The sequence below is a fragment of the Lygodium microphyllum genome, chromosome 24 (assembly GCF_053477565.2).
Source record: "Lygodium microphyllum isolate KBCC chromosome 24, Lygodium_microphyllum_v1.1.10, whole genome shotgun sequence".
Classification (NCBI taxonomy): domain Eukaryota; kingdom Viridiplantae; phylum Streptophyta; class Polypodiopsida; order Schizaeales; family Lygodiaceae; genus Lygodium; species Lygodium microphyllum.
Genome location: NC_141158.1, coordinates 59026248 through 59041125, shown reverse-complemented (window position 1 = coordinate 59041125; position 14878 = coordinate 59026248). Strand labels below are relative to the sequence as shown.

Below are 14878 nucleotides of genomic sequence, written 5' to 3'. Positions count from 1 at the left end.
TCCACACAAATCCGTCATTTGCCGTTCTTCTTGGGTGTCACCACTATAGGTGAAACCCACTCAGAGTCCCCTACTGTATAGATGAAGTCTGCCTTCAAAAGTCGCTGCACCTCAGTGAGTATAGCGTTTTGTTGAACTACTCCCAACCGTCTTAGTCGTTGCACCACTGGCCTTGCTTCATCTTTTAGATTAATGTGATGTTGTACTGCCATCACACTTATGATGTGTTCATAATTAGAAATAAAAAGTGTAGAGTGTTTTATCACCACTTCCATGTAGACTGCCTTCTCCTCAGTTGATAGATCCTTAGCCAACATTTTTTCTAAACTCTCCTTCTCGACCTTTGGAAGTTGCTGCAGAATTTCACTACTAGAATGCCCTTTCAATGTAATCCCCATCACTTTTAGAGAGCTTTCTTCCTTCTCATTAGAAGACTCTTATTGAAAAAATCTTCAACATTCTCTTTTGTGGAAATGTAGATCACGCTGATCTCTTGCATGTGATCTCTCTTTGATATAGTAACAATGTATCTGAATGTGTTTCATATGAACATGAAACACTTGATTCTATGCTACTACAATAAAACTTTGACTATTAGAAAAATAGAAGAGGGTCCCTCCATATGAACATGAATTTCAAATGATAAAGGGTGTAACCAAATACATTCGATGGTCATTGTGAAAGCCTCCGTACATTTAACTTTATAGGATGAGGTAGACAGTGTAGGCTGCTTCTTGCTTAGCCAAGAAATGAATGACTAGCCTAGAAGGAACAATGTCCACTAGTAGATTGCCTTGTATCATAATCAGTAGCCCAATCTGAATCATTGTAAGCATGCATTTGTAAGTTTGCCCCCTTGGGAAATAGCAAACCATATTTACGTCCTAACCTATTATCCCCTGCAATGGGAGATCCTATCTCTGTGCCAATTCAAGATATGATTTTGGGATTGTATGCACTAACCATCGAAAATAGGCAACTGACTCAATGATAGGAACAAAGCGGACACAACTGGTAAGAAAATAGCTCCATTATAAAGATCTTGGTTGTCATGTAAACCAATGGTATACCGCCACTAGTATACGCTAGAATAGGCAATATTTACAGGATCTGTAGCCCCTCCTTGGGTTCGTGAAATGATTGGCTATACTATTGCCATTCATTAATACAACTCTCTTTAATAGTTTGTAACAACCATCTAGGGACTGCTTTGGCTGTATGTATAGCAGTCCTTTCTTGTACAACTACATTACCCATTGCCCTAGGAGAAATTGGATCCGCCAGGTTGATTTGGGGTAAGTGGGGCAGGTTTAGCATGCTATCATTGCTGATTTTCTGCATCATAATCAGTCCCCCGAACTGATAGCATACAGAAGAAGACCCTCAAATACATCCAAAGAGTCTGATGTGGCTGGCATTTGCATATGTGATACATTTTCAGAATGTGACATCTCTACTCACAAAAACCTTGTGTGTGGAAGGGTTAAACATCCAATACCCTTTGCTTTCCATCCTACATCTGACAAAAATGCATTTTATTACCTTATCGTCAAGCTTTCCATGAAGCTCTTTGGGTATATGTGTATATGCAACACAACTGAAAACGGGTAAGTAATCCATACAAGGCTTCTTGCCATATCATGCCTCATATGGTGTAATTGTCTTCAATGCTTTTGTAGGAGCATGATTCGGAAAATGATTTGCACACACAAGGCCTTCCAAGCCAGAATATATGAGGCAGCCCTTTGCTCTTCAACATGCATCTAGTCATTTCTATAAGAGCATGGCTCTTGCGTTGTGCTACTCCATTTTGTTTAGGAGTCATCATCACTATATAGACTGATGTGCAATGCCATTGTCAAACTCCCCCCTCTATCTGTACAAAGAGTCTGCACTTTCAAACTAGTTTTAGTTTCCAATTTGGCAATCAAATGTTTGAAATACATAACAAAATAAAGATGACCTGCAAGAGCATGGGTCCACATGGAATCACGTATATCGCTATGAAGTTGTAATTTTCAGATAGCACGCATTGCACCATCTAATACCTCTAAAGAGTCATAAGACTACCAAAACTTGTGTGCCCATATCTAGCATGCCATAACTTCACATTTTTTACTGCAGAAGTGAGCATAGCAAGAAAAAGCATTGTGTGATCTATTCATATAATTATCCAAAAGAAAGATATCTTTGTACAAAGTGCCAAAAAGCTTAATCATACTTTCTATCATGCACAATGCATTTTTCATCCTCAAAGATGACTTGAGATCCACTTCTGTTGAAAGTAGACATTGAAAGCAAGTTCTTGGTAATCCTTGGTACATACAAAATATCCAAAAGTTTGAAATTTGTGCCATCTGCTATTGTAATCAATATCTCACTAACACTGTGAACTTACTGAGAAGTGTTGTTGGCATAAAAAGCTTTCTTGCCGGAAGTGGCTGAATGCATAGAAGGAAACAAACACTTCCTACAAGTGATATGACATGATGCACCACTGTCAAAATACCAAGTATGTTGTGTCTCTGATGCATTAAAGGCTGACCAACCTATAGAAGAGTCATAATTACATGTAACTAAAGCATAATCCTACATGAGATTTGTTGAAACATCACTATTGGTTGTGCGAATGGCATATATTGGACAGCCATATCGGAGATCTTTTTCTTCTCTTTTACAAGCCCTTTTTCGTGTTCATCAATATAATGACTTGGCCTTTTGTACTTGTGGCATTTTCCCTTCGTTTTAAACTTGTTTGCATGATTGCTGCCCTTTTTTGAAGGCTTTTTAGTATCAGCTATGGGCTGATTTGCATTTTTCTTTCCTTTTCTTTTGCCTTTGTACTTAGGAATCATTGTTGAATCACTTGAATGTAGGGCCTATTAGCAGTCATGTGTGTCTTGTGTGGTTATCTCTTGCCTGTGAGCCTCGATCTAAGTTAGACAAGGGCATGAGTAGCACTCACATTGTATTTGTCTGTCATTTTATGTGTTTTAGGCACTCTAGATGGAGGGCAGAATAGTACATTTCTTTTTGGGAAATTTTCCATTTTTAGGGTTTTGACCCTATTTAGGGCTTTGCCACTTTTTTGCCTATATATAGGCATCTTGCCCTTACACTTTCATTTTCCATCATTGACCCTTTGTGATCAGCTAGCCGTCCTCATTGTCTGTTGGCATCCACATTGATGCATAGAGTTGCATGTTGGGATTGATTGTTGTAGCCTTGTACCTTCAGCCATTGCAGTCACATTGTTCCTTCTCTCTCTTGTGTTCTCTCTTTGTCTCCTTCTCTTTGTGTTCACTTTCCTCTTTCCGTTGTGCACTCTCACATGGTATCAAAGCCATGCGTGGGAGATAGAGATCTTGAAGGGGAGTGTGCTGTCTGCTATGAAACTTGCCAAGCACCATCCATATGTGTTGTAGCCCTTGTGTTTGTCATCAAACAGGGCCGGATGATGTGTTTCCAGCCTTTTACGGCTGTGTTTACCAGGGCAGATTTTTGGTTTCGAGCAGCTTCTGATAGGCTTGGCAACACCAGTTTTGCTGGAACAGATCTGTGTTTTCATGCAGGCAACCCCCTTTAGTCTGTGTTTACTAGGGACAGATCTGCTTTTTGGGTCTGGGAAGCCTCCTCTCAGCCAGGCGCTAGCTATTCTTTGCTGGGTGGCATCTTTGCAGGTTGGGGGTCCTGTTTTCAGGCGGACAGACTCTTTTTGCTATGTTTTTCTATTGGCTGGTCTTTTATTACCTGGGTGACTTGTTCTTGGTGTTGGGTGGCCTCTCTGTCAAGTCTGAAGTAGGGAAGATTTGTGTTTATTGCAGGTACGCCGTTTCTGGGCACCCTTAGTATTGGCCCTTGGATTTGGCTGTATTTATAGGTTGAAGATATGTTTTCATTTGCATTTATTGTTCCACCTCTTTGCCTGGGCTTGTGTGTTCCCTTCAGCGTCGAATATCCCCCATCTATCGTCCCTAAGTTAGTCTTCTTTAGCATCATGGTGCAATGGATCTTGATTATCCCAAGGACACCCGCTTATTGGTCATTTTCATTCTAGTGGCAATATCTTCTCTGTTTTCTTACAAGTACTTTTTTGAAGGACATCTATGGCTAACGTGTATGCTTTGGGGGTTGGTGTGATTCAAAATGATTCAAATTGACCACCATCATATCAATCTTTTTGTCATATTCTTCTAGGGTTTCTAGTCCCCAATTGGCATTGATTGCATATCTTGAGCATGTGCTAGTCCTACCCTCTCTTCTTGCATCCAATAAGCTGGATGGGACAAACTACTCTCTATGGTTATGTCACACAAAGTGTGAGAGAGAACAGGATCAAAGCTCAGTACAAAAAACCAGTAGGCAGTGTGAGAGTGAAGCACGACACCCAATGCAGTAGACTCAGAGAGTGTAAACTGAAAGTACAAGGTATAACCCTTAAGCCTTAGGGTTGTAGGGGGTGTACACACTCAAACACTGTAAGTGCCCGTAAGTGTGTCTCATAAGCACATACGAAATAATACCATAAGTCTGGGGAAAAAAATCTCTCCTACCAAGAGTAAAAAGTGCCCCAGTGTCCTATTGATCACCGACACTCCTATGTGAGCGTAGGCGTAAGTGAGGCGTGAGTGAAATACCCAACAACCCCCCTTGGAGTGAAGAGTGATCAAGAGTACAAGGATCTTCTGCCACCAAAGGAGATCAAATTTAAAGCATTGTGAAAAGATTCAAATTTGTCACGAGGAAGAGCTTTGGTGAAGATGTCTACCACATTACTGGTGGTAGGACAATAGACAAGGCTGATATCACCTGCATGTAGCCTCTCTCTGACAAAGTGATAATGTATCTCAATGTGTTTCGTGCGTGCATGAAACACTGGGTTCCGTGCCACTACAATGGCACTCTGATTGTCAATGAACAAAGGAGTAGGCTCCGTAACAGATACATCGCGATCAACTAGCAAGTGTCTAATCCATACGCATTCAACTGTGGTAGTGAAAGCTGCCTTGTATTCAGCTTCACATGACGATGTGGCAACAACGGACTGTTTCTTGCTAAGCCAAGATATACAAGATGAGCGAAGAAAGAAACAATTGCCACTAGTGGAGTGATGTGAATCATAATCACTAGCCCAATGAGAATCACTGTAAGCATGTCATTGCAGTGGTCCCCCTTTGGCATAAAGCAATCCAAGAGATCTAGTATCCTGCAAGTAACGGAAGACACGCTTAATAGCTTGCCAATGTAACATGCGTGGCTAATGCATATATCTACTCAGGATTGAAATTGCAAACTGTATGTCCAGCCTAGTGTTGCATAAGTAAATAAGACATCCAACTGCTGGAGCATATATGTGAATATCAAACAAATCACTGTCATCATGTAATGACAGTTTAAGTCCAAGTTTCATTGGTGTACAAACTGGCTTGCAATCTTGTAAGCCAAACTTCTCAAGAAGTTTACCAATGTATCTTGACTGTGATAACCCAATACCTCTAGCATCATGTATGAATTGAATGCCCAAGTAATAATGCAAAGCCCCCAAGTCTGACATGTCAAAAGTTTGCTGCAAATTTTGTTTAAATGCTGAAATCTGATCAGCATGTGTCCCTGTAAGCAAGAGGTCATCAACATAAAGACAAATGATTAGCATGGATCCCCCTTCTTGACTCAGATGAGCTGTTTATGAACCCTTGGCTAAGCAAGAAAGCATCTATCTTTGCATACCAAGTTCTAGGAGCTTTTTTCAGCTTGCAGACCAAGTGTTCCAAGCCCTCAACTGCAAAACCAATGGGCTCCTGCTGTACATATACTTCCTCATGAAGTTCTCCATGTAAAAATGCAGTTTTAATATCCAATTGATGCACAATCCATGCATAATGAGCAGCCAAAGCAACCATAGACCTAATGGTCGTCATAAGGGAAGTAGGAGCAAATGTCTCCTCATAGTCTATGCCTTTCTTTTGTGCATAGCCTTTGGCTACAAGCCTTGCCTTGTATTTGTCAATGGATCCATTTGCATTCCGTTTCAGCTTGTAGACCCATTTTGTTCCAATGGCTTTCTTGCCAAATGGCAAAGACACCAAATCCCATGTTTGATTCTTAATGATAGAATCCAATTCGAGCAGCTGGCTGAACATTGAGTTTACTTGCTGAAACTCTAGCTGAATCACCAAATGTAATGGGCAGCAACCCTTCAAATACATCACAGGCAGCTTGATATGTGTCTAAACCAGCCAGGGACAATTCCGATTTTTCATCAAATAGTATATTCCTACTAACAAACTCCTTTTTAGAAACATGATCATAGAGTCTGTAGCCTTTGCTCTCACTGCTATATCCCACAAAAATGCATTTAACAGCCTTGTTATCCAACTTTTTTATGAGTATCTTTGGAATATGTGCATATGCAAGGCACCCAAAGGTATGAAAGTGTCCAATAGAAGGTTTCCGGCTGTTCCAAGCCTCAAAAGGTGTAATTTTCTTCAAAGCTTTGGCAGGGCATTTGTTCAAAACATGGCAAGCACACATGACTACTTCCATCCAAAAACTATGAGGAAAGCTCTTTGCCTTCACATATATCTAGCCATCTCCATGAGTGACCGATTCTTCCTCTTTGCAATCCCATTCTGCTGTGGAGTATAAGCAGTAGTGTACTGATGGACAATATCCTTCTGCTTCAAAAAGAAATTCAGCATAGAGGACATGTATTCCCCCCCTCGGTCCGAACGGAGAGTCTTAATTTTACAACCAGACTGGTTTTCAACAAGTGCAATAAAAGCCAAGAATACATCATACACTTTTGACTTTTTAACCAAAGAATAGATCCATCAAAATAAAGTAAAGTCATCAATAAAAGTCACAAAATAGTAACATTCTCCCAATGCCTTTGTTTGCATAGGTCCACATACATCTGAGTGCACTAACTACAATTTGGATGTTGCTCTAAAAGCAACATCACGGGGAAACAAAAAATGATGTATTTTTTCCAAAATACATCCTTCGCAGCACAAGTGCTCAGGAGGTCTCTCCAATAGAGGTAATCCATCTAGCATCTGCGTATGGTACAAGAGCATTAAACTACCAAAGTTCACATACCCCATCCTAGCATGCCATAACTCTGCTTGTATCATAACAGGAGTAAGAGTGGATGTCAAATACGCTAAATGATCAAGTGAAAGAACATCCAACTCGTAGAACCCATGACATAAAGTGCCTATCAAGACCAAAGTCATGTGTTCTTTGTCTCTCACCATGTATCTGTCATCATCAAATGTGACCTGCAATCCACAACGTACCAAAGAAGAAATAGAGAGCAAATTCTTCTTTATGCCTGGCACAAATAAAGCATCCTGTAGGCGGAGAATAGAGCCATCAATGGCTGTGAGCACAATCTCCCCAATACCTCGAACAGGGTATGATGCATTGTTGGCACACTGTACAGACTTGCCAACTGTAATAGCACTAACAGAAGCAAATAAATCTCTGCGAGATGTAATATGCCTAGAAGCACCACTATCAAAAAACTAAGTGTGTGCATCCTCAATAGAGCTGAATGCTCGATTTGCCCAAGAGGTGTCATAACTGCATGTATAAAAACAATAGTTCCTATCTGCAACAAAGGACGCGGACTTAGTAGCAATGAAAGAAGTATCAGAAACAAACATTCTTGACTCCTTCTCCTTGGCAATTTGCTTCCTCCACTCAGTAATGTAGTGGCTTGGCTTCTTGCAATAATGGCATTTGCCCTTTTTGGCTTGCGTGCCCCCTTGTTTTTTGTTTGCTTGTGATGTGCTAGAAGTCCCATAACTTTGCGGAGCATTTTTCACTTGGCTGCCTTTGCCCTTTTGTCTAGCCATAAAAGCTTGCTCAGAGGCTATAGCATTCACATTACTATTTCTTCTTGTTTGCTCCTCCTCTAGAAACAAACTTACTAACTGAAGAAAAGTGATTGGCTGTGCGGCAATCCTCATGGTGAGGTTTAAGGCCGTATGAAAAGCCAAGTACGAAGGAGATAATGAGTTCAAAGTGGTAGATATCATTTGTGCATCCGAATAGTACTCATCAACATTCATGAGTTGCTCTCGCAAGTCTTGAATTTTGGATCAAGTGATCCTGAATAGAATCACCTTTATTCATTTTCAATGTCTCTAGCTCTTTCTTTAAGAAAAAGATGCGAGTCTCATTCTTGCCTACAAACATTTTCTCCAAAGTTAGCCAAGCTTCTTGTGAAGAAGTTGCTGAACAAATTTGGGGGATGATTGACTGCTGAACTGCCAATGCAATCAGTGACAAAGCCTGTGCATCCCGTGTATCTCATGCTTTTTGAGCTGCTGTTCTTTGGGGAAGTGGCTGAAGAGGAGCTGGCTAAGGTGCCCGTTGTGCACGTCCTCATGGAGGAGTAGCTGGAGCCACAACTCCAAGTCGAGCTTCTTCTCCACTGACATAATCCCAAAGATTTTTGGCCACAAGTACATTCTTCTTCATGAAGGACCAAAGTGAATAGTTATTTCCATCCAATGTGTCCTCTTTGGATACATAGGTGAAGACATCTCCTCCCTGATTTGCCATGATTATCAATTACCAAGAAAAAACAAAAGAGCAATGTCGAAGCAGAACCACACTGGAAATCTGAAAATTTTCAGAAATTGTAGAAAATAACTTTCTGCAATTAGTGTACAAAGATGCACTCTGTCAAAACTGTCTGTAATGCACGCAATTCCATGTGCAGTTAGTGTTCAACAACACTATACCGGAAAAATTCCCAAAATTTCTTGCCTTAAATTTCAAAACAGTCTTTTTGTGACTGTAACTACAGTGCATATGCCAATGTCCTCAGAAAACATGAAAGCCCTAAAATTTTTGATGAATGTGTCCAAGAAAATTGCATCCAATGTGTCCTAGACATGTTTCTGAATGTTGTGCTTGTTGCGTAGGAACCCTTGCTTCCAGAAATCTATGCTGGAATTAAAAAGAAAAATACTTGAAAATTTACGGATTGACTGGCGGCATGTGTCAGGCAAATTGACTGGCGCTTCAGATGGGCTATCTGCCGTGGTGAGGCAGTTTGATAGGTGGCTGTCTCAGGTAGGTGTTAGGCGGCGTGATTGATGGGCCTCCGAGCGTGCAATAGTTGGCGGGACATCTGAAGGCTGTGATACCAGGGGTACGACAGGTGACGAACGGCACAGGGGCGTAGTCAATGGGCGAGCAGGAGGCGTCAGGCGGGTATTGACAGGCTTAGCGACTGCATGCGGTGTTGAAGGTAGGCACAAGTGAGGCGTGTAGTAGTCTGGCAGCTGGTGCATCACAGAGGCGGGCGTTGGTCTCAGGCAAGGTGACTGTTGACTAGCGGAGTGTGTGCTGTTTGGACTGGTAGGGCAGCAGGCGTCTGGCTAGACGGCTTCAAGAAGTAGGTCAAGCTGCTGCAAGTAGTGTTGAAACTGACCCTCGGGGGGGGGGGGGGGGGGGGGGGGGGGCAATGGCGACACGGAATAGTGTTGGACTGAGCCAGAAGCTCCCAGAGACTGAGCGGAGCTGAGTTGAACTGCACGGCCAATGCTTTGATACCAAATGCGAGAGAGGAGGGGATCGAAGCTTAGCACAGAAAACCAGTAGACAATATGAGAGTGAAGCACGACACCCAATGCAATAGACTCAGAGAGTGTAGACTGAAAGTACAAGGTACAACCCTTAAACCTTAGGGTTGTAGGGGATGTTCACACCTGAACACAGTAAGTGCCCGTAAGTGTGTGTCATAAGCACATACGAAATAATACCATAAGTATGGGGGAAAAAACCTCTCCTATCGAGAGTAAAAAGTGCCCCAGTGTCCTACTGATCACCGACACTCCTATGTGATTTTTTGGATTTTGGTACTGTCCCTATATACCCCAACCTACAGTGGATCCCCATGATGGTGAGACATTAGATTTGGCAGCTTTATGAGATCCATTGAATGTCGGAGCCCGCCACTCTTTTCTCCTTTTGAGTGGTACAGATTTTGTGCTTATGCATGTTAGATGTATATGTACCGCTCCAAAAGCTTAGAGGAGATTGGCATCTCTCTTTCGGATCCAAACATTTGGGCATTGATGATCTCTTGAGCTGAAGCTACGACAGCTTTCTATCGCAAATTTCCCTATGATGAGGGATCACGCCCATCGGATGGAGCTATGGGATGAGCTTGCATCCCTCGGTACAACCATTTCTTTCGAGAACCTAGTTGTGACACTTCTCTCACATCTTCCGTCATTGACATACAATATGTTTTACACTAGTCTTCTTACTTATCATAGCCAGGAGACTCTCACTTGGAAGTAGCTAGTCCCATTGGTGCTTGCACAAGATGTGTGTCACAATGAGCTAGATTCTTATGTAGCTTGTGCACATGGTTGTGCTTATGTGGCCTTATCTCCAGGTATAGGACAAGCCAAGCAGAAGATAGGGAAGAGGAAGAAGTTGAAGTTATCTTCCGACTAATATAGATTTTGTGGGAAAGTGTAGAGGGTATTCCATGTGTCCTCATTGTGGGAAGACCTTGCACCCCGAGGAGAAGTGCCGAAGGAAACTCTCACCTTTGTTTGGGAATGAAGGGTGAATCTTCATCGGAGCCTTCGTCTAGCTCTACTTTGTCACACACTATTTCCACCAAGTTCATGTCTCTACACATTTATTCGGTGGAGGAGCCTTCCAGGATTGTCTCATCTTTTGAGCAGCATTGGCTCATTTCTAGCGGGGCATTGAATCATATGACTCCCAATGTAATTTGTTGTAGGATCTTTGTCCATCAAAGGGTATCATTACTACTAGTAGCATCTCTTTTGTGCCTATTAGTGGTGTTGGTACCTACTACCTTGTCTCTATTGCCTGATCGTTCATCGAACTGCATTTCTGAGTCCCTACATGTTCCTAACTTAGGCTTCTCTCTCTCCATTTTTGGCCTTCATAGACTTCCATTTGATTGGATTTTTATATGGAGAGGAAATCTTGCTCCGTAGTTGGCATTCTTCATCCATGGACTTCATTAGCATTGGCACTCTTCCTGCCACCCTCGGATCTGTATCTCCTTTGGTCTTCCGCCACATCAAAGATCTGAGAATGGGTGTTAGCAGTCATGTGCGTCTTGTGTGGTCATCTCTTACCTGTGAGCCTTAGTTTGAGTTAGACAAGGACTTTAGGAGGTCTGACATTGTATTTGTCTGTCATTTTATGTGTTTTCGACACTTAAGATGGAGGGCACATTAGTGCGTTTCTTTTTGGGCACTTTTGGCCATTTTTAGGTTTTGATCCTATTTAGGTTTTGCTACTTTTTTACCTATATATAGGCAGCCTGCCTTCTCACTTTCATTATCCCTCATTGATCCTTCGTGATTAGCAAGCCCTCATTCTCTCATCCCTTTGCTACTGTACGGCGCCCACACTAACATGTAGAGTTGCGTGTTGGGGCTCTGGCTGTTGCAGCCTTGTACCTTCAGCCATTGCAGTCACATTGTTCCTTCTCTTTTATGCTTTCTCTTTGTCTCCTCTCCATATTCACTTTTCTCTTTCCGTTGCGCACTCCCAGGGCCATATTCTTTCAAATCGGCTTCTTTTCAAGATGAGACTGATCAACTCCATGAATGTAAGAGGCTTAGTTGCTCCTCTCAATGACAAATCTATGGTGTGAAAACCAAGGTATGATGTTCAAAGTGATTTTCTCTATTTCACTATCTTGGATCACCTCATCAATGCAGAGTAGCTTCTCATACAAATCCTGAATGTACATGATTTGTCATGGAATCACCCTCATTCATGTGAGCATCGACCAACTCTCTTCGCAAGGAGATGTGGGTCTGATTCTTGGCTATAAATATCTACTCCAGGACAACCCAAGCTACATGTGAGGTTTGGCAAGATTGGATGTGAGGTGTGACAGCTCTTTTAACTGATAGAGTTATCAATGACAAAGCTTGAGCATCCTGAGAATCCCTTCTCTTTTGGTCAAGTGTAACAAGAGCTTAGGCAATAGCAGGTTTTCCTCAGCCTCTCTCTTGTGTGAGAGGTGTGCCAGGAGCAATTGGTATGGGTTGAACTTTATCACCCATACATAATCCCAAAGATTCTTGGCCACAAGGAGGTTCCAAATCATGAAACTCCAGAGGGAGTGGTTCATACAATCCAACTTGTTCTCATTGGTGACGATGCCAAGAACATCATCGTTATTCTTTGCCATCACTGAATAAAAACTAAATGGAAGCTGTGACTAAAACTTCCAACACGGAAGAGGCATAAATGTTCAAGATCCTCTTTGGGATCCCAATGCAAACAAGTGCACTTGCTGTATGTAGGCTGTTAAGTGTGGAATTGTTGCTGTGTACCTAAACAATGGTTGTGCCTCGATTTTTCTGCCCAAAAATTGGATCAAAACAGCAATTCAGTACTGTACCAACACCTGTAGTGTGGTTTTGAAGGCATGAGAGTGAAAAGCCCCAAATTTTTCTTTGAAAATTTTGAGGAATTGCAAAAATTTAGAATTCCTTACTGCCAATCACTAATGTCGATGATGAATTTCAAGACTTCAGCATAGATCACAGTCAATTTCAGCAAAAGCCCCAAATTTCTCATGCAAATGTCAATGACATTGCACAATATCGGCAACATAGCTAGAGTAGATGGTGATGCAGCTGGAGCAGCTTGTTTTCCAAAAACTAGTTGCTCTTTCTCCTTCAAAAATAACTCCTTTAGTCCCATACCTGCTAGCAGAAGTTGACCTGCAACTTCTTACCCCTTTGCCAAAGGGTTCTTAGGTATAAATTGAATCATCAAAACCTTCATTAAATTAGATATGTATAGTGCGCTTGCATTTTATAGTTTTTACTACAGTGAGTGTTCTGATAATACTATCTGGATAACTTTTCAGGTTCGGGATGCTGGCAATCTTCTGACTGGAGCAGGATTTGCTCTTCCAACAGTAGATGTTGACAAGTATATTATGCGATATCCTAGTGGTATTGTCTTGTCCTCTTAAATTTTGAAAATGTTGAAATTCAATCTAGAGCAGGGTGTCTTTATTTCTATTGTCTACATTGGGGTTTTTCTTGCTAATGGCAGCGATGGAATTGATTGACCATTTAAGAAGCATGGGTGAAAGTAATGCTGTTTCACAGAGGGTCAAGGTATGGTGTCCATTTGTACCTACAAGCTTAGTTAGTGTGTTTGGAAGTTTTGCTTCAAAAGAATACACCCTCTTGCTCTGTAGTCATTACGAAGGGACACTGCAATAGCAGCAGCTGCAGCTTATGGTGCAATGTTTGGAGACTGTGATGGCATCACTGCAACATTTCAGGTGATTGTACAGACAACTTTACGCATGTCATTTGCATTCATCATTACAATTTTTGAAATATCACATTTTCTATTCTGCATGCTATTATATTTTCTGCTAATAGTCATGTCTGTGATCTGTAATCAGGTAATTTACATGGCAGGTTGGTGTCCACATCCTTCACAGCAGGGTGCCAAGAAGAGAGGCTCAGCAACTGTTTCATTTGAAGATATCCAGAAAGTGTTTGGAAGCCAAGAAGGGCAAAACACATGAGCCCGTTTTTGAGTCTTTGACCCTCCAAATCAGCAAGGGTTTTCATGTTCTTGAACAGATTATGTGGATATTGCATGTCCACTTCTCTGAAAACAGGCTGTAATTTGAGAATTTTTAAACAGTAACAAGTGGTAAAAAACAGTAACAAGTGATAAAAAACAAGCTGCAGATAATCAGTTGCTCTGTGCAAAATTTAGTATCTGATATTTCACCGTTTTTGCCCATATATGAGATCCAGATTTAGCTGAATTGGCTGTACGTGGCATTTTGTGAGTTTGTTGGTATCTTAGTCTTTCTCTGGTGTTCCATGTTTCACATAAGAAAATTGGATTGCTATCAAGATTTTGATACTGAATGGTTGGAAAGGGAAGAGTGATCAAATAGAATGTGGTGCTTCTATCGTATCATGCTTCTCAGAAATGAGAGACTTGGTTCTTTCCAGGTTACAAAGGATGCAAGTGATGGGTCATTCTAGGTCATGAGAAATGAGAGACTTGTTTTTTTCTAGGTTTTGACCCTACAGTTAAAGTACAGCATGCTGCTTAATATTATGGTCGTTAAATATACTTATGTATTAGAATTCAGAGAGAGAGGTGGACCAAGACACAGGCAGTAAGGGAAGCAGACATGCTCCCTTCAGTTCATTCCATTCCATCAACACACAGAAGTAGCCTTCACATACCTCAAGATCCTCCTCATTGCATCCAAGTGCGGCTTCATAGGCTTCTGCATGAACTGGCTTATCAGTCCAACTGAATAGCTAAGATCCGGTCTAGTAATGGTAAGATAAATCAGGCTACCCACCATTTGTCTATACATAGTGACATTCTCAATCTCATGTCCAACATCTGCAAGTAGCTTAACATTTTGCTCCAATGGAGTGCTCAAAAACTTGCAATCCAACATACCATACTTGGTCAACATGTCTTGTGCATAGTGCTTCTGCAACAACCAAGTACCATGAGGTGTAGACACAACCTCAATCCCAAGGAAATATTTCAATTTACCCAAATCTTTGACTTGAAATTCAGCATGTAACATTTCCTTGATCTCTCAAATTCCTGTGACATCATCACCTGTAATGATCAAATCATCCACATAGATGACTAATATCACATAATCAGCCCTTGTCTTCTTTGTGAATAGGCTATGATCAGCCGTGCCCATAGTAAAACCAAGTTTCTGTAAGCATGCACTTATCTTAGCATTCCAAGCTCTAGGTGCTTGCTTCAGTCCATATAATGCTTTCTTCAATCTACACACATATATAAGAAAATCTGGATGTACATAGCCCTCGGG

At 41.4% G+C, this 14878-nt stretch overlaps 1 protein-coding gene across 1 annotated transcript in view; it reads left to right on the top strand.

Moving 5' to 3' along the window:
- The window catches only part of LOC148015138 (S-adenosyl-L-methionine-dependent methyltransferases superfamily protein), a 133535-nt gene extending 119686 nt beyond the window's left edge, over positions 1-13849 (top strand). Inside the window, exons 8-11 of the mRNA XM_087665825.1 lie at positions 12902-12989; positions 13093-13157; positions 13241-13327; positions 13454-13849. Coding sequence (XP_087521951.1) covers positions 12902-12989; positions 13093-13157; positions 13241-13327; positions 13454-13579 — 366 coding nt within the window. The 3' untranslated portion in view covers positions 13580-13849. The remainder of the gene's footprint in view (positions 1-12901; positions 12990-13092; positions 13158-13240; positions 13328-13453) is intronic.
- The last annotated feature ends 1029 nt before the right edge of the window (positions 13850-14878 follow it).